Here is a 20,095-nt window from a genome sequence, read left to right as displayed (position 1 = left end):
TGACTGCCATAAGGGGTGGAAATTGACAAGGAGATGCGGAGGGGGCCAGGCCTGTTGTGGGAGGAGGCATTACTTTGGGGTGACTGCCCCCAGCTGTTTCATCTTCTCTTCTGAGGCTTTGTCTGGAAGCAGGACCTCCACAGTGAAACTGACCTTCTTGGCATGAATGAAGCTGTAGGTGTTATCAAACCGCAGGACATCTGAGGGGAGGCAGAAAACCAGACATTCAGACAGTTCTGACAAAGGGCTGGGGACAGCAATCATTGTTGATTTTTGTTGATTGAGCAGGGCAGTGTGATCGGTAATGGGGATGAAGGTGGCATGAACCATGGTCCTTGACCTTCTACTTGGGCTGACAAGATGTTCATGTATAGAAAGAAAAAGAAAAAAACATGGCAAGTGCTATGTTGACATGGGTGACGGACACAAGCACTCCCATAGCAGTTTGTAAACAGAGTCCTGTAAACTGAAGTCATGTGAAGGCTTTCTAGAGGAGCTGGAACTGGGCTTGAAAAGAAGGAGCAGGATCAGTAGCAGCAGCTGCAGTAGCAATAATAGTAATAACAGTAATAATGGCTGTTGCTTTGTCTCAACTCTGCCCAACAGTGGGTTGGTAATCTTATTTCACTGTTTCACATAATATTAACTGCATGAGTGAAGTATTTGTCCTATTTTATATATAATAAAAAGGAGGTGGTGTAACTTCTGTTTCACACAGAAAATCTGATCTGGAATTTCAGATTCAGAACCCCTGCTTTACCTTCTGGTCCCCACTGTTGCCTTTGTCCTGACAGATTCAAACCCAAACCCACTGCAATCAGGTCAATTCTGACACATAGTGACCCTATAGGACAGAGTAGAACTGCCTCAAAGGGTTTCCAAGGCTTTAAAACTTTAGAAAGCAGACTGCCTCATCTTTATCCCATGGGGCAGCTGGTGGGTTTGAACCGCCACTCTTTTGTTAACAGCCAAGCACTTTAACCACTGGGCCACCAGGACTCCTTTCCTGCCAGCTTAGGGCCTGGAAAACCCAGTTCTGTTCACTTTCTGACAGAAGATAAAAAATGTGCAAACTGTTTGAACCAGGAATTTATCCCACAGAAAAATAAATGGACAAGTGTGGTGCAGTGAGTTACTTGGATTGACTCTTCTAACCATGGTCTTTGTGGCACCCACCAGATGACTAGGTGTTGTTTGTTGTTGTTAGGTGCTGTCGAGTTGGGCTCCGACTCATTGCAACCCTACGTACAACAGAACAAAACACTGCCAGATGGGTGGGTGAACTATGTAAATGTGAGGTGCTTGTAGTCTACCAAGGGGACTGGAGAGCTTGTTAGTAATGTAAATAAGGTACAGGGCACCCTTGTGGGGGTAGGACCATGGAAATAAAGTGTATAGAACCCTAACGTAGGGATTGGTCAGTTTTCTCATTCCACTAGGCTTAAAATGAGCCCTCCCAGAGGTGGAAAAGGGGGATCTCACTGCCATCAAGAGAGAGAAGTGGATAACATCCTTGGACCTGAGATCCCTACACTGAGACAAGGGCCGAAAGTCAGCAGAGAGATGGTAGCAGCAGAACCAGGAGGCATGAGACAGAGTGGTGGCCTTGTTGGACCATGGAATGAGAGAGCTGAGTGCCTTTGGGCAGGAGACTTGCTGGCAGAGTGGGGAGCACCTATCGGCGGAGCTAAAGAGCTTTATAACACTTGCCTGAGCCAGGCAGAGGCCAGGCTGAGAACCCAAGGACCAAAATGAAGCATGCCTTAGGTCATTGCCGAGGGGAGGCTGTCCTGATTGAAGAAGTGTGTCCATGCTGGCCAGAAACCCACCAGCTGCTCCATGGAAGGAAGTGAGGCAATCTACATCCGGAAAGATTTACAGCCTTGGAAACCCAGTGGGGGTCACTATTAGTTGGAATTGACTCAATGGCAGTGAGTGTGGTTTTTTAAAAAAAATTAGTACATTTATATATGCATAAAAATAAACTTTATGGCTTTGGCTTCCTTGTTTACCTGCACTCCAAGTTCTCTTTGATGATAACCACTCAGGTGTTTGTCCTAAAGGGAAAGTTTTCCTCAAATCCTGATTAAGTTTTACAATTTCTAAATTTCTTTAAACATACACTGAAAGACATAATTCCTGTGAATGTATACATGTGTGTGTGTACATGGCCTGAGACTATAGCAACATAATACTTTTAAAGGCATGGAAAAACTTTGATAGGTTAACAGACAAGACCTGTTAACAGCGGTTTCCTCTGAGGAGAGAAAATGGCTGTGCAGTTGGCAAAGAAAGCCAAACCTTGGCAAAGGAATAGGCTGCTTTTAATCCAACCCTGGTTCTTTGAGAAGTTGTTCCATTTCAGTCAAACACCCCTTCAAGAGAATGCAGTGTGAAAACAAAAACACCAGACCCACCCCTTCCCTATCTTGGTCTTCTCTCATTTTTCCCAGCAAAAAACTGTATTTAATCCTAAGATTTAACACTTCCTCTTTCCTGCTCCTGAATAAAACGCATAGACTGAGGGTCGAGATACCACTGTCCCTTTCTTCATGATGTGGAGTGACTATTAGTCATCTCCTCTGTGCTCAAGAGACCTTTCAGGACCAGTGGTCCCAAAGCAGGGATTTCTCGAAAGAGAAAGGCTTCCAAATGCCCTGGATGATGGAGCCTTAGTAACCCAAGCACCAGGTGTGCTGGAGAAGAGGCCTTTGGGCAATTTGGACCAAGTGCCAGGCTTGAGCCGGCTCTACGTAGGCTGCTTCTGTGCCCTCTGAGATAAGGAAGATGCTGTGCTAAGGCACAGGTCCAAGGACAGTGCTGTCACTACAGCTCCAGAGTCAACTGGTTCACTCTGACACTCATCATATACTCCTGGACTCGAGAGCCCCCACAGATCCTCCCATCCTGGCCTCCTTACCTTTTGTGGGTAACTGATCCCCTTGAGAATCTAATGAAACACAATCACAGATCCCTAGGGCCCATCATGGACCCACTGGGGAAAGATACCCTACTGAAGGGATATTTCTGGAGGGGATTTGGCATGATCTTGCCCTTTTATGTATGTATTGAAAAAAACATACTTTATCTCAAGTTAAAAAAAAAACACTGCCATCAAGTCAATCCTGACTCATAGCGATCCCTCCTTGGGTTTCTAAGGCAGTATCTCTACAGAAGTAGATTGCCCATTCTTCCTTCTATTATAGTTAGGAAGGAGCTCCTGTGGTGCAGTGCCTAAAGCATTTAACTGCTAACCAGAAGTTTGGTGGTTCAAACCCACCAGCTGTTCCTTGGAAGGAAGATGGGGCAATGTACTTCCATATATTTACTTCCTTGGAAACCAATGGGGGTTGCTATGAGTCAGAATTGACTCAGTGGCAGTGGGTTTGGTTTATTATAGATAGGACATTAGATTGATTTTTTAAATGTATGTAGGTTGGTCGTAGTATTATGAATTTGATTTCAGAATAGCAAAAGTGACATCGGAAATTACTTGTTATGAAAGGGGTGTTGTGGTCCTTAGGATTTAGAATCACTGCTTAGGGGACCCCAGATTAAGATCTTCTGCTCTAATCTATTTCCCTCATTTTAAGGAGAAACAAAGTAAAATCTTAATTATTTAGAGACACTTTTTCAAAAACACTCAGAGGTAGTGGCAGAGCTGGGCTCTGAAATCAGCCTGGCAGTGCTGTTTAACCCTTAAACGGTGACTCAAGTCTTCTGGACCACATTGTACACTCCCAGCGGACAGAGTCCAGATCTTTTTTTCTAGCTCTCTGTCTATGCCTAGTAGAGTATTCTACACTCAGTAGGCCCTCAGTAAATAGTAGTTGAGTATAAAAAAGGTGAAATCAATGCAGACTTCGTTCCCCATCAGTGAGTGAGTATTCTTGGACAAGGACCAGAGAGGCCTGGGAGGGTTCATGTGCTCTTGCAGTTGGTGTTTAATTTCTCCACTGGATAATTATGTTCCACTCTGCAGGGGTTGCCTAGTTCTCCAACGGAATTGTCCTCCAGGTGAGCTTGCAACCTAACACTGGGTTCTCCCTGGGCCCTGGTGCACTGAGCCAGACTCATTGTCTTCACACCTGGAAGAGTGAATGGATGCTATGGCCTGACTCTGCTCCTCCTAGGAATGGACAAGTAGATCAAGGCCCTGCAGGCAGATAAAGGTTCCTGTTGGGAAAGTAGCCAAGAGAAGCTGAACTAAATTTGGCATTTGCAAACCTAAGCCTGATTAAGTTACAGCTGTGGTCTTTTCTTAGGCTGTGCCCTTCAAAGACAATAGAGGCGATAGAGGGGTAATGGGCAGGGCTGGAAAATGGGTAGTACAGCTGCATGATCTTAAATTGCTTCCCTGGCCTGGGACTCCACCTTCTCTTCTGTCCAATCAAAGAAGGGACCTAGTAATGTCCAGGACAGTATCTGGCCAAGAGATCCGAGGGCAGGACTCTAGGATTCTCTGGTATCGTCTGTCTTTTGGTGTCCACACAAGCTATTTTGTGAGAGCAATATAACTCTTCTGTATCCTTCAGCTTCCCCGCTGATTAAAAAACAAAATTTAAGCTTGTATGTACCAAGTGCTTTGTGGATGACAGTGTCTGGGTTGGTGCAAAGCCTTTATTCTTGCTGAAGCACACAGCACACGCCTTCTCCCCTGGGCCCAGCTGCTCACTGATAAGAATACTCCCCCTCCCTGGGGAGCCACAGGGTATCACAGAGCAGCTGTGAGGAGGGACGTGGGTGATGTGTGGACAGAGCTGAGACGTCTGTGGGGCTAGTTCGGATCTCTTGCCCGTGCTGCCATGGAAATGGGGCACAGAGCTTCTCAACTCCCAGAACTCTATCTCAGGGCTGGCTCCTCTCCCCAAGGTCTTGCTCAGCTAACAGAAATGGTGACTATACGGTATGGAGGGCTTACTGTATGCCAGGTGTTACACAAAGCACTACATAAACCTTATCACATTTAATCATCAGGGTATTCATGTGAGGCAGAGAATTTGAACTTCAGGAAACTGAAGCTCAGGGAGGTTAAGCCACTTGCCCAAAGGGAGTCTGATAAGCCCTTGCCTTCATGGGTTTTCCATACCTGGCCCCTTGGCTCTGACCCAACCAAAACCTACCGCCAGCGAGTCAAACTGCCCCACACATAGGTTTCCAAGGCTGTAAACCTTTATGGAAGCAGGCTGCCATATCTTTTGCAGAGCAACTGGTAGGTTTGAACCTCTGACCTTTTGGTTAGCAGCTGAGGCTTTAGCCACTGCATCACCAGGGTACTTCCTTGGCTTTTGACAAAACAAACAGAAGGTTTGATGGGCAAGGGTAGAAGGGTGTTTCTGTGGTTTTCCTCCTTATAAATGTGGCCATTGTAAAATATTTCATATTTGTGGAAAGAGTATAAAAAATGAAAAGCCTCCTGATAAACTTCCTAGTACCCCAGAGAATTCTTTTCTATAAATATGCTTTTTTTCTTATTTTTAAACAAAGCGAGTGCATGCATACATTCTATGTATCATGTTCTATTTGTTTACTGTGTATGAGACAGCTAACATCTTACATGGCAACTTACTCTCCTTAACAGGCACATGGTATTCCATTGTGTGGTTAGAGCATAATTTATTCAACAGGACCCTTATTGTGGTCATTTGGTTTACTGCCAGTTTTCCATGCTGCCAGGAACATCCTTGTATCTGTAGCTTGTGTATTTATGTAAATGTTTCTGTGGGATCAATTTCCACAAGTAGAATCGCTGAGTCAAAGCAATTGATAATAGGTTTTGCAAAGTCAATGAGGTTAAACATCTTTTCATATGCTATTGGCCATTCTTACCACTCTTGGGTGAACTGCCTGTTCATAGCCTATGCCCACTTTGTGGTCAACGTGGAAGTGATTAACACTCAGAGGGGTCAAGGCTGGGCTTTGCAGCACTTTGCTTACCCTGTGATCCCGACTCCACCCAGCTAGTTCTGCCTCTCTGACCTCTAGGGAAGGTGTATCCCCAAGAAATGTCTAGTCACGGTCCCAGATCTGGTCAGACCTGGACCAGAGAGCAGATGTTCTGAATCCCTGTGATTCAGATCCCTGTGACTGACCCTACCTGGGAGCCTCAGGTCAGAGCCCAGTCCCACTGTTAACCAGCTGGGTCACCTGAGCAAGTCATTCCCAAGCCTAGCTTTCCTCATGCATGCAAGGAGGGGGTGAACTGATAGAGCACCATTCTGAGCTCTGAACAGTCTGAGATCCTAAATCCATGGAGGAAGAGGGACCTCACAGGCAGGGCTAGCAGAAGATTCAAAGCACTGCCAAGACAGATACTTACAGATGCCAGGATCACTGCAGGTGAGAGTCCCATCCTCTGGCACCATGTGGGCATTGTACCTCTGGTTAGACAACACCTCTGTCATCTCCCCTGCCCGTTGCCGCTCGCCCATCTTGGTCTTCAGGAAAATCCCAAAGCCGATGTCTGCTCCATCTGATGCAAACTGCCACCTGCAGGGTGTGCCCACCCATTTAGACACAATCCTTCCATATATGCCCTCTCTGGAGTCCTGGCATCAGGACTTCTCTCACCCCAGCCCACCCCCAGTGCCTATGGATGTAAGGCTCCTGAAAGGCAGAGACCCCTACCTAAGGACACAGCCGGGGAAGAGGATCTCATACTCCACTTGGTGAGAAGAACCACGGGCAATCTGCACACAGTGTTCATACTGCTGTTTCACCTGGTCTCGCACGTAGTACTTCTTGGGGATGTCACCCCCATAGTTGATCTAGAAGCAGAGCATGAAGTAAGCTGGAATGTGGGTTTGAGCCAAGCCTCCCTGTTCACCTCCAGCCCCTGGTGGCCCATACCTTGGACTTGCACTTGGGGTTTCCGTCAGGGTCAGTCATAGTACCCCCATACTCCACAGGCAGCTGGTCAGGGCTGATATGTTTCAATAAAACCTCCTTCCAGTTTGCTGGCAGGAGAGGGAAAGAAGGAAAAAGATCTGTCACCACTAGGCAAGAGTTCACAACCCTGGCAGTTCATGCAAAAGAGAAAAAAAAACAACCAATACCCCCCCACACACACACACACACTCACAACACATAATGTACTAGGAGCAAGAGTATTGTATGAGGAGCCATCACCAGAGGATTGCCTGTCCCTGGACCAGGAATCAGGAGACCTGCATTCCTGACCTCATTGCCTCAGACCAGCTGTTGACCCTAGGAAAAGCACCTCATTCTGAGCCTCGATAAGCAAAGAAGCCCTGTTGCTCCTGCCCCACGGAGTCACGGGAATGAACTGATCTGAGTTCCTGAGAGGGCTCTGTAAACTGTAAAATGCCCCAAATGTGTAAGAGTATTATCCAAAGAAGAATGAAGAAAACCAAAGATGCATGGAAACCATTAGTCCAAGGGACTGGTAGACCATACGATCCTCAGCCTGTATATATGACCAGGAGACCAGAAGAACTAGATAGTGCCCGGCTACCACTGTCAACCACTCAGAGGGACATCAGTGCAGGAGAACTGGATAGAGTGGGAGAACACTGTGGAACAAAACTCAAAACCATAAAAAAAAAAAAAGACCAGGTTAGCTGGTCTGATAGAGCCTGGTGAGACCCCTGAGACTATGGCCCCTAGTTACCCTTCAGGTCTGGAACTGAACTCACTCCTGTGGCTTCCAGCCAAACAGTAGACAGGCATGTGGGCTGAACATTTACACCAGGTAGATACACTCCTGGGAGCAATCAACTGTGGGAGAACAGAAGGGCAGTGTTTGTACAGGGAGACGGCTGGGGTTGGTGTGTGGGAGGGAAGGACATAGTGAAAGGGTAACTATGGAGAGGAAGTGGGAAGAGAGCTGTTACACTGGGGAATGGCAGTCAATGTCAGGAAACAAAATGTGTGTGAACTCGCCCTGGAGAGAACAATCATGGGAGAAAGAAGGGCTGCTTATGCACAGGGAGACAGCTCAGGGGGCAGGAGTCCATGGAGGGATGGACACTGGGAAGTGGTAACTATGGGGAGGAAGTAGGAGGGGAGCTGTTGCATTGTGGTAAACTGGTCAATGGCATGAAACAAAATATATGTGAACTGCTGTATGGAAAGTGAATTTGCTCTGTAAATCTTCACCCAAATCACAATAAATTTAAAAAAAAAAAATGTGTGTGAACTGTGTGGAAAATGAATTTGCTCTGTAAACTGTCACCCAAATCACAATACAAATTTAAAAAGAAAAAAAAAAAAAGAGTGTATTTATCATGCCCAGGAAGGTGATACAAACGTTTGACATGCGAGCAGGAGAGGACAGAGGGAGGAGGACGTTCCATGCAGAGCATGCGTGGCAAGCAGGAAGGCCTGAATCAACATGCTCAATTCTGGGTTAGACTGAGCTCTGTGAGGACAGGCCCTGTGTATCTTGTTCTCCTCTTCAGCCCACACATGATGGTTTCAGTCACTGTTGACTGACTGAATGCATCGCTGTACGGTGATCCCTCCCATGGCTGCCCCAGCCAATTTTACTTCTGCTTCTGTTGTTCCGAGCTATTTAGCTGCCAGTGATTTGGCTTGTTTTTGTAAGCAAGCCCTTTCCTGACTAGGAGAGTATGACTCCAATGCAGAAAACTACTTCCCCACCAATCCAAATTACTAAACAAATTCCAGCCAAGGGCAGAACTTTGATATTGCACCCCTTTCCATGCTGATTATGTAAACTGTATGTGGGCAGTAGCCCCAAGCCATAGGATAAAGCCCAGTATCCTCTACCTCCATGCTGGCCAGAAACCTACAGTGTCTGTTGAGGGTCTCCCAGCCCTCAGATGGACATGACATGCAACTCTTGGGAGCACGGTGTCTTATGGTCTTGGGGTGATTTATTCTGTGCTGTTAGGTTCCAGTGACCATCTCAAAGTTAATTTCTTCCCTTCTCTGTTGAAGATCCTGTACCTTCTCAGCCCAAGGCTCGAATGGTGGAAAGAATGTGGGCGGGAGAACAGACTGAACCTTCTACACAGCTCTGCTGCCAGGAAACCAAACCGTCTCATGCACATGGTGGGTGGTAGCAACAGAAAAACCAAAAATCATAAGCCTTTTGTTCAGATTTTTGGATTTCTTCCCAAAATTCAGCTGGAGAGTTGACATAAGGCCAAGAAGATTCTTCCCATCTTCTAGAGAGAGTAACTTGAGGCAACAAGAAGCAGAGCTAGGAGTCTCCCTAGCTCCCGTTTGGAAAGATCTCCACTTTTAATATGTCATCTAGGACAAGAGCTAAAACTGTTTACCCTCCCCTGTTCACAAACCGTCAGACTCCATAATACTTACTTTCCAGTTCAACTTTTTAGGTGGCATCAAGCCTTCTGTGAGCCAATCCCAGTCTATCTTTCTAGCCCTTTCTCCCAGCACTTCACTTCATGCTCCAGCCAAAGTGAACTCCTCTCTGCCCATGGCTGACTCAACTCCTATGCATTCTCCTTGTTGGGTTTTGGGTCACACTTTCCCCTGTGCCTTGATGTTCTTCCTGCTTTCCTGCATATCCAGTCCCTGTTGACGTGCTTCTCTGCCAACCTCATTAATCACTTCTTCTCAGTCTCCCTGGTGGGTCTCTCTTTCTCTGTGTGCTCTTGAGCTTAGACAGTCCCCAAGGTTCCATTGTCAGTCTCTGTTCTTCCGTAGGCAGTCTTACCTACCTACTGTCAGGGTTTGAGCTACTGCCTAGATTTGATGATGCCTAAATCTCCAGACCAGGAGTTCTCGCCTAAGCTTCAGGCTTCAGTATTCCCAACATCTGTATATTTCACGGACAAGTCAAATTCAACTTTAAACCTTTCTGTCTGGTTGTACAGAATGAACACTGAATCGATGAATCACTGTGAATTCAGTCACACCAGACACCAGACACCTCGTTCTCCCTTCCCACAATCCCATAAATCAAGTTCTGCTGTTCTTCTTCCTAAAGTCTTAAATCCATCCTCTCCTCTGTATCCCCCAGCACTGACCGCCCTACTTCAGGCATGCAATGCCCCTTGTATGAACAATGCCCATACTGTGCAAACTGTCATCTGTGACTCTGTCCTACACAATCTTGCTGGTACAGTGTGTCATCTCGATCTGATCACGGCACTCCCCTGCTCGGAGCTCTTCTCAGGCTCCTAGTAGCTTTCGCAGTCATGTCTCAGCTTCCCAGCATGGTGCCCTGGATTCTCTGTGACCTGGATCCTGGACCTTCTCCAACTCATGTCTTGACACACCCCGCCTCACACTCCACAAGATAGTGTCTATGCCATGCTGCTGAAAGGCTTTGCTCAATGCTGTTTTCAGCCAGCCAGCTGCTTATTCACTGTGCAGACCAGGGCCTGGCACAGAGTAGGTACTTGTTAAATGAACCCACTCCCACTACACCCAAGTGAAAGTAAACTCTGCTCCTAGGACTTCAGCAATGCCTTCTCTTGCCTTCCCTAGTGTCCTTTCCCTAGTTTGTATCATAGTTTCTTCTCTATAGATCTTCTGTCTCTCGTTATCCTATAAGCTCCTTGAGGGCGAGGACTGGGGTTTCATTCATCTTTGAACATACAATGATGAACCCAATACTTTCTTCTAGAGTGTCAGAGAGTTCTTGTGAAAACAAATAAACAGGAAGGCCCTGACTCTGTCCCAGCTTGCTCCTGGGTCCCAAACCAGCAGAGGGAGCCTTTGCCCCTAGTGCAATGTCCACATCTGCCAAAGCCAGCTCCAGTTTGGGCCACAGACCATCCTGTGAAGTTAAGAAGGGTCTGGGACACTCACCTCCCAGGACCATGATCTTCTTACGAGTATCCTCACTTAGGAAGGGTTTGATGAGGTTATAGGCCACAGGAAACAACTTGGGGGCTGGAATAGAGACCAAGAGATGAGATCAGAAGCTGGACCTTGTCTCTCCCTAACAGCGTCTTCTAGAGCCCTTCTCTCTACGGCCCCCAATGTCAGTCCACATGCCCCCTAGTGCTATGGAGCCTGGAGAGGCCAGCTGGGTACCTCTTTGAGTTCCAGCTTCTTCATCTACACAGTGGGTAGTCAAATGGTCTCTTCCTGTCTCACCTGGCTGTGTGGCTCAAGGAGGTCATTGTCATTAGTGATGGCAAGTCGATTCCAACTCATGGCAACCCCCTGGCAGTGCAAAGTAGAACTGCCTCCACAGGATTTTCAAGACTGTGACCTTTTAGAAGCAAATTACCAGGACCATCTTCCAAGGCACCTCTCTGAGTGGGTGTGAAGCACCAACTTTTGGCTAATAGTCAAAGGCTGCACTGTTTGCTTCACCCAGGGGCTCCTTTAAAGGGTACAGTGAACATAAAAGGCTTTGTGAATTGTAAAGTGGACTGAATGTGTAAAGGGTCAGCCTTCTTAACATCTCCTTCCAAACCAAACACAGCCATCAAGTCAACTCCAACTCATAGCAACCCCCCCTGGGTTTCCAAGGCTGTAAATCTTTACAGAACCAGATGGCCTCATCTTTCTTCCATGAAGTGGCTGATGGGTTTGAACCACTGACCTCTGGGTTAACAGCCAAGTGCCTTAACCACTACACCACCAAAGCTCCTTTCAACATATCTGTAGGCCATCTTCTTTGGCTCACTCAGTTTTACTCTTCCTAATCTGCTCTGGTAACCTACCGGCCCTCTTTCCCATTTGACATCCTCACAGGAAATTCCCAACTTACCTTTAACAACAAAAAGACGCTTCAGTGTTTCGGGATAATTTTCCTCAAACATGCAGAGAAACTGTGGAAACAAAACCAGTCATTCCAGCAGGCTCATAGCTCCGTCAAGGAGAGAGATGCTCCTTCCTCTAGGCTAGAATCTGTCCCTACCACCTCACCCACCCCTCAAGGCATCCTAGCAGAGGGGCCCAACTCCCCCTCGCTCCTCTCACTGCCCTCCCACCTTGGCAGACACATCCCAGCCACTCACCTCTCCATAGGCCTCCACAGCAGGCTTCCAGAGATGCTTGAGGCCAAGCCCCTCACAGTCATAAATCATGGTGATGGTCTCCACCTTCTTCCCCATCTGGAGAGAATGGAGGCACAGTCTCATTGGGCTGCTCCACAGCAGAAACTCACCCAGGTCAGGAGCAGCGTGGACTACACCACATGCTGAAAGAGCAACTGGATCTGGGTAGGGCTGTGTCTAGAGTTTTCCTGATTGAGATAATCAACCCAAGCCAGAACAGTGGTCCAGGCAAGTCACTCTTGTCCAGGTCTCCGTGTTCTCTTCTAGACCCGGATCCAGATTCCTTCCATTCCACACTCTGACCGGCGGCCTACACCCTCTGAATCGCTGAGCGCTCTGTGGGCACCATGGAGCATTCAGTCCGTGGGGCCTTGTGTGGCCACGTATCTCTTAGTCATAGATCCTCTCTGTCCAACCCAAGCCCAGGAGAGTTGGTCTGTGACAAAGATTTTACCAGCCCCCAGATAGATGCAAGAAATAGAGATAATGTACTTAGTTTCTTATAAAGCAAAATGTATTGAATTTCAAGACCTGTCCTTTATTCTGAGATGGTGCCCTTCTTATAGTTTTTAGTATTAGTTATGGCAATAATAGATAATAATTTCATTTAAGAGCTTACTTGGCAAAATAAAAATTTGGCAACATTAGGTCAGTCCTCAAGTTTGAAATGTCACTGGTCTACGAAGTTCAAAAGTCTGGGCCTCAGCCCTGAAGCTGTGCTTAAATCCCTGTGTGACATCCCTACTTCTGCTTGAATGCTTCCACCAACGGTTAAGTTATTTTCAATCACGGTCATCCACTCACCTTTGCTGTTTGTCGGACACATTCCTGCAGAAGCAGCTCACAGTCCCGCATCTTGGTCCTGAGTAGATCCTGTTTGGTGGCTGAGAACAACAGCCCCTTGGCATCCAGAGGTCCAATAATATCATACCAGACCGGGCAGCCATCCAGGTCATAGCCACACATGCCCCCTGACAGATAGTGTTGGACCACCTGGGGAAAAACAGAGGAGATGCTTAGTCTGCTGGCCCAGAGCATCTATACCATCCCTGTACTACAGGAGCTAATTCTGGGCTCTTCAGCTTCCTCACATATACCCCTCCTCTGGGTGACAAGGAATACTCATACTGGGAACCATCTGGGCTCACTTGGCATTGTCACACCTTTCCTTTGAAGGTCCCAGTTCAATAGACCAAGGACACAGATTGGGGTCTAACAGACCTAGAATGGGCATGGGGCAGGATCATGTATCCTCACCTCCGGAGGCTGCCAGCTGACGATGTTGTCAATGTCCTTTTGCTTTCGGAACTCCACGTGCTGCAAACAAACCGTCAGGGATTAAAAAAGTCTGGTGGGTGGACCCTTTAATAAGCATCTAGCAGTAGGTGGCAACATGAACAGACTACAGGTAGGTCATCAGAAGCCAAAAGGCAAGGAATTCATTTCAGAGGTCTTGGCAGAACAGATGATAGGATTCTTGGCTGCCCCAGACCTCTGAAAGCTCTCTGTTTCCAGGAGAAATGTACCCTGTCCCAAAGGGATAAGGCAATATCAGTTGGCTAAGACTCAGATATGTTACAAAAGCCAAAGGCTGCAATTAAGGTGGGTGGGGTAAGCCAAAGAGGTCCAAGCAAGGTGTGATTGTGATGGGAAGGAACTGAGGCAACTGTGGGATGCAGAGCCAAATGGACCTCACCTTCCGGAGCATGGCCTCCGACTTCTGCAGGTCAAAGTTTCTTGCTGTAACAGGGAAACATGGTGGAGGTTAGGCCAGCAGACTGGGTGTCCAAGGATTGGGAGATTTCCCTCTTCCCATGCTGGGACTCGCTCCTCTCAGTCACCTCCCCCGCTGACTCTCAAGTCATCCTGCAGGCAGAAGCTAATGCAAGGACCTTCTCTGAAGGCTTCTAGAAAACCATAACTGCTGGGCTTATGGGGACAGCAGGCAATTGAGTTCAGGGCAATTGAGAGGAGTACTGTGACTTTAGGGTCAAAAGTACTTTACCCCAGTGGATGTTGCCAGGTGAAAGGTCTTACCTCCTCTCAGGGAAAGTGAATCCCAGACCCCTTATCAATTAGCCTTCCCTATTTACATGGACAAAGCTTATCTCTATCCAGTCCTGAGAATCCAACCCACAGTTCAAAGATGAACATAGCTACTGTGTAATCTGAGGCGAAGCTCGAGCATCCCGGTAGGATGGGGGTTATTGAATCTCTCACTCTTGTCATGTCCTCAAAGGACCCATGTATACTACTATGAAGGAACACAAAGACCCCTCTCCCAGAGTCCTTAGAGGGTTTTGGAATTAAAGTTCACCTGGGCCAACCTTTTATTTGATGCATAACCCTAACAAGTTGTCCCACTGAACACAAAGACCTCACTGGACCTGCAGGCCACCCACTCCCAGGTAATCACAGCTGCCTGTGCTCAGTTCTCTTTGTGCTCTGAGAGTGTTACATGACAACCCTTCCAACACTGGCCACTTCTGTGCTGTCAGCCCAAGTCTCCCCTCCAATGAGGCTGCCCATCTTGAATCCTTTACCCAGTCCTCACAGCTTGCTTTCAAGTCCATCTAAGCCACTTCCTGTTGGATGTTTTCCAGTTTGCCGGAGCCCCTCTTAAAGCGCTCTGTCCAGAGGAGCAGAGCGCCAGGTGTTGTCTGCAGTAGAGGCTGGAGAGCTTCCTTGACAACGTGTCACACCCTTAACTCAGATCCAGCTTATGGTTAACTGACACCACCAAATCCTTTTCACCTGTGCTACTACTAAGCCTCCATCCATATATGGAGAGGTGCTTTTCTGGACCTTAAATTCATCCCTCTCAAATTCCATCCTATTTGTTGGCTTCATTTCATCCCTTAAAGACCTTGGGAGATTCAGACTCTGACCAACTCTGCCACCATCTGACCTCTGAACCGTCCCTCCCAGCTGCATCTCCCTTGGGGATCTGATCCAGCATCTAGATCTGCTGACAGCTCTGGAACCTGGGCCAGCCAGGCTGCCCTCTGGACTGTCACCAGTTCCTTAATCAGTGCTCTCTAGGAGTGGCCAGGCACATTCCCTGGCCCCGCTGCTGTGAAGTCCTGTCATCTGTGGCCCAGGGGTGCATCCTGAGAGATTTGATCCAACGCCACACATGTTATCAATACTGGAGACACGTTTGCAGGACCGAACACGCTTGACTCCGGGACATTCTTCCAATCACCCTCCTTTCCATGCCATCGTGGCAGCATGGGGCAGGTTTTAGAGTCATATAACCTGGGTTTGCATGCCAGCTCTTTCCACCTCCTCTCTGTTTGACCTTGGTCAAGACACTAGCCATCTCTGTCTGAGTCAGAGAAGACAAGGCAACATCTCATGAGGAGGGAGCCCAGCTGGACCATGAATGTGAAGATCTTGCATAGGAACTAGGGCACCCCTACCTTAAGGAAAACCCTTATCTTTCTAAGGAACATGAGTGGTAGTGAATTGTGAGCCACTTATCTCAGGGGAGGCTGTCCAGTTAACCCTTATCTGCTAGGGTCCAACATCCAGGGCCTCCCCAAGTTCCCACTTGCTCCTGGCGTACCCCGCTGGCTATCTCCCCAGGCTGCTGAGTCAGGCCTTTCTGGCTCAGGGCAGCTCTAAGTGTGGCTTGGTGCTCCCAAGAAAATTCAGCCTCAGGGCAGCTTGACTACTCTGTAGTCTTGTCAAATGGGCAACTCAGACCTGCCTTTCTCCCTCAGGGAGTTTCTAGGAAATGATGATGAAAGTAGAAAGCTTTTGGGAACAAAAGACCAGTTTGGTGTTGAATTCCCACCAACTCCTTATTTTATCTCGCCATCTGGATCCTCCTTCCTGAAGTGCCCAGACCTCAGCCCCAGTCAGGGGAGGCAGTAGGTTCTACTGGGCCTGCTCTCAGTTTCTGAGATCAGAAAACAGCCCCATGTTGGGGGGAAGAAAAGAAGAGTGGAACCTGGAGATTACCCCTAGGTCAGAGGAAAGCATTCTGCTATGGTGCAACTTACAAGTGTTTCCTTTAGCATCAAAGGGGAAAGAGAAAATGTTCTTTAAAAAAGCAACAACATGCACTGTGGGAGATTACAGTCATGTCATGAGACAAAGTGTATGTGAACTGCTGTATGGAAGATGAATTTTGCTTTGCAAACTTTCACCCAAATCACAAAATTGGAAAAAAAAAAAAAAAAAAAGGCAACAACAAAAACCCTAATTGATATTCATAGTAGAGTCTGAGCAGCCACAGCCCCGGCCTGACTGCCTGCCCAGGAAATGTGAGACAGCAGTGACATGGCCAGGAGCTGCTTCCTCCATTTTAAGAGGTAGAGCTTGGCTTCAGGGGTCAAGTGTGGCTTCCTGGAAAGGGTGCCTGGGAAGCTGGAGTCTTAGGCTTCCACCCTCATTCTGCTCCTTATTAGCTGTGTGTCTTCAGGAAAGTCCCCTCCCCTCTCTGAGCCTCAGTTTTCTATCTGACCAAAAAAAAAACCAAACTCACTGCCATCAAGTCAATTCTATTTCAGAGGGGCACCTATTGGGTTTCCAACACTGTGACACTTTATGAAGCAGACCACCCCATCTTTCTTCCACAAAACGGCTGGTGGGTTTGAGCCACTGACTTCTTGGTTAGCAGCCAAATGCCTTAACCACTACACCACTAGAGCTCCTTTTAGCTGACCAGTGAGAATGAACGCCCTCTCAATATTCCTGTGATGAAGGACATCAAGCTCAATTGGCATAACATACTACACAAAACATTGTTCTACCTCCTACTTTGGTGAGTAGCGACTGGGATCTTAAAAGCCTGCCAGCAGCCATCTAGATGCAACGATGGGTCTCTCCTCATCCAGTGCAAAGAAGAATGAAGAAAACCAAAGATTCATGGAAAGGATTAGTCCTAGCAACTGGTACACCATGCGACCCGCAGCCTATATGACTATGAGACCAGAGGAACTAGATGGTGCCCAGCTACCAATGTCAACCACTCAGAGGGGGATCTATGGAGAAGATCCTGGATAGAGAGTGTGAACAATGTGGAACAAAACTCAAAATCATTTGGGAGAAAAAAAAAGTGGGGGGGACCGGGTTTGCTGGTCTGATAGAGGCTGGTAGAACCACTGAGACTATGGCCCCTAACTGCCCTTCAGGTCTAGAATTGAACCCACACCTGTGGCTTCCAGCCAAGCAAAAGACAGGCATAGGAGTTGAACATTTACCTGAGGTGGATACACTCCTTGGAGAGAACAATCATGGGAGAAAGAAGAACTGTTTATGCACAGGGAGACAGCTCAGGGGGCAGGGGTGCATGGAGGGATGGACACAAGGAAGAGGTGATTGTCGAGAGGAAGTGGGAGGGGAGCTGTTGCATTGGGGGAAATTGTGATCAATGTCATGAGACGAAGTGTACATGAACTGCTGTATGGGAAGTGAATTTGCTCTGTAAATTTTCATCCAAATCACAATTTAAAAAAAAAAAAAAATCCTGTGATGGAGAAGGCTGTGTCTAAGTGTCCTGGGTGAACTACCAAGCGTTATGAAAAGAGAGGGGTTATCACAGGACCAGGAGCGGGGTTCCCCGGAGACCAGCAGCCAGGGCTCCAGGCTGGCCTCGTCCTAGGCAGAAGAGAGCTTCATGGCTGTTCACGGCTCTCTGGACCCCCTTTTCTCCACCTCACAGACAGCTCTGTAGTTGGGTTGATCATCTTGTAGCTGGCCCTTTAAGAAGGCCACAGTCTTCCCACTCTCTCCACCCACCCCTTCTAGCTACAGCCCTTTAGCAAATATGGGGCCAGAATTTCCTCCAGTCCTGGACCGACTTTGCTGCCACCCCCACGCCGCCCCTCCACCCTCTCTGGGAAGGCTGGGTGGGTGGGTTCGCAGCCTTTTCGGGAAAAGGAACCAGCAGCATTTCCAGAGGCACGCTAGGCCCCACGTGGCTCTCTAGGCTGCACCTGCGCTCGGGTGTTTGCTAGCAGTTCCTCATGAGTATGTCAGCACGATTCAATTTCCAGGGAGAAGAGGAAGAAATACCTCCTCACCCATCCCAAGACACCTAGGGAGTGTATGTGTGTATGCGTTTGGATAAGGAAGTAATCGGGCATGATTTGTACTTAATATTTTGGGGTCTGATTCCACATCGTACCTTAACCTCCAGAATTTTCTTTATGATTTCTGTGTCTGGTGATAAACTTTCTATAAACTATATTCCAGAAGAACCAGACAGAGTGGCACATGCCATGAATTACAGGAGAGGACAGAGAAAAGTACAGGAGGACTTCAGGAGTTAGGGGGGATGCCGGTAGTGACCCTCACGCTAGTGGACATGGCTCTGCTTCCTTTTTCCCTACAGAGCTCTGTCATGTCACATTCTTGCACCCCATCTGGTCCTGTCCTCCCAAAGGAGAAGCCTAGGCCACAGGTTTGCCCCTGGCCCAGGGTGCTATGGCAAGGCCAGGGCAGAGCTGGAACTAGAACTTGGGCTTCTGAAGCCTGGCCGTGGCTTGAGGAGACTCTTGTCCGACCAGGTCAGGCTGAGCTCCCTTGTTCCTGGAGCACACGGTCCTCTTTCAAGCTGTCTGCCTAAACTGGCAGTGGTAGCAGAGGGCCTGCCATCCTAACAGGGCACCAAAAACGCACACCAAACCCACTGCCATCGAGTTGATTCCGACTCCTAGTGACCCCAACTGGGCTTCCCAGCTGTAAGTCATTATGGAAGTATATAGCCTCCTCTTCCTCCCATGGAGCGGCTGGTGGATTTGAACCACTGACCTTCTGGTTAGCAACCAAATGCTTTACCCACTACACCGGCCTTCCAACAGGGCACAGAGGGTTCTAAACTCAGCTCTGCCTCCGAGTTCCCACATGGGCCCTTCTTGCTTCACTTTTCCTCCACCCCTTTCCACAAGCGCATCAGCAAAGTGGATTTATCAAGAGGCAGGGAAAGAGCACTGAACTGGGAGTCCACAGACCTGGGTTCTAGTCTTTTCTCTCCCTGCAGCTCACTCAGTGTGTAAGCCACCTCACCTCTCTGAGCCTAAAGGTTGAGGGGATTTAATTGCCATGGCCGTTTTTGGCTTTAAATGTTAAACACTCCAGATGCTTAGATTGTGAAGGGCAGGGTTTCCAGAAGGTACTATTCTATTTAAAAAAAAAAAAAAAGCTCACTGCCATCAAGTCAACTCACAGCAACCTCCTTTGGATTTCTGAGGCAGTAAATCTTTACGGAGGTAGATTGCCCAGTCTTCCTTCCATGGAGTGGCTGATGGGTTTGAACCGCCAACCTTCTGGTTAGCAGTCAAATCCCTTAGGCACTACACCACCAGAGCTCCTTATGACCCAGAACAAGCACTTGTCCCCACCTCCCACAACCCCTTTGCCCTCACCTCGGAGCCAGCGCAGGAGGAAATAGTCATCCGGATTCGGCAGGGCGGGCAGCACATCCCGGACATTCTCCCGAAACTGTGGGAAGAGGCAGCTGGGTGAGTGGCAGGTCCCAGCCCAACGAGCCCATGCCCAGGGGCCTGTGCTGACTCCTCTTCAACATGGTTCAACTCGGCAGACACTAGCTGAAAGCTTGTGCTGCCTGGAACACTCAGCCAGTGCCGGGTGGCAGGGGAGGAGGTGGGAAGAGAGTCAGACCCTCGCCTTGGCCTTGCTACATACACATGCAGGGCCGATGGGGAGGCAGCTTGTGCCCAGCAAGCTAACTGTGACAGTAGGCACTCTGGTACATGTCACAGTAAAAGTTACCATTTGACCAAGCATTTACCATGTGCCCAGCACTGATCGTGGCACAAAATCTTATTCATTCATTCATTCTTCACTCAAGAGTCCCTAGAGGTATTACTGTCCCCATTTTAGGTTGTTGTTGTTATATACTGTCAAGTTGGACCCAACCCATAGCAACCCCTCCTTGGGTTTCCAAGGTGGTATCACTACAGAAGTAGACTGCCTCACCTTCCTTCCAAGGAGTGGCTGGTGGGTTTGAACCACTAGCCCTCTGGTTAGCAGTCAAGTGCCTTAGGTACTACACTACCAGAGCTGCCATCCCCAATTAATCGGTGAAGGAATTAAAGTTCAGAGAGGTTGAGTAACATGCCAAAGGTCAAACAGCTAGTCAGTAGCACAGCAGG

General features: G+C 48.1%; 1 protein-coding gene across 1 annotated transcript in view; it reads right to left on the bottom strand.

The window, feature by feature from the left end:
• Positions 1–69: 69 nt before the first annotated feature.
• The window catches only part of LOC103208242 (SEC14-like protein 2), a 21,623-nt gene continuing 1,597 nt past the window's right edge, over positions 70–20,095 (bottom strand). The window contains exons 2-12 of the mRNA XM_007953913.2: positions 19,346–19,421; positions 13,666–13,709; positions 13,227–13,286; positions 12,774–12,962; positions 11,931–12,026; positions 11,681–11,741; positions 10,768–10,851; positions 6,850–6,956; positions 6,628–6,767; positions 6,320–6,489; positions 70–200 (exon numbers count right to left, since the gene is read on the bottom strand). Of these exons, the coding sequence (XP_007952104.1) occupies positions 70–200; positions 6,320–6,489; positions 6,628–6,767; positions 6,850–6,956; positions 10,768–10,851; positions 11,681–11,741; positions 11,931–12,026; positions 12,774–12,962; positions 13,227–13,286; positions 13,666–13,709; positions 19,346–19,421 (1,158 nt within the window). The remainder of the gene's footprint in view (positions 201–6,319; positions 6,490–6,627; positions 6,768–6,849; positions 6,957–10,767; positions 10,852–11,680; positions 11,742–11,930; positions 12,027–12,773; positions 12,963–13,226; positions 13,287–13,665; positions 13,710–19,345; positions 19,422–20,095) is intronic.

This window comes from Orycteropus afer, unplaced genomic scaffold, assembly GCF_000298275.1.
Source record: "Orycteropus afer afer isolate SDZICR_OR568_19922 unplaced genomic scaffold, OryAfe1.0 scaffold00420, whole genome shotgun sequence".
Taxonomy (NCBI): Eukaryota; Metazoa; Chordata; class Mammalia; order Tubulidentata; family Orycteropodidae; genus Orycteropus; species Orycteropus afer.
The sequence above is the reverse complement of the archived record's forward strand: the minus strand, read 5'-3'. Positions and strand labels throughout refer to the sequence as shown.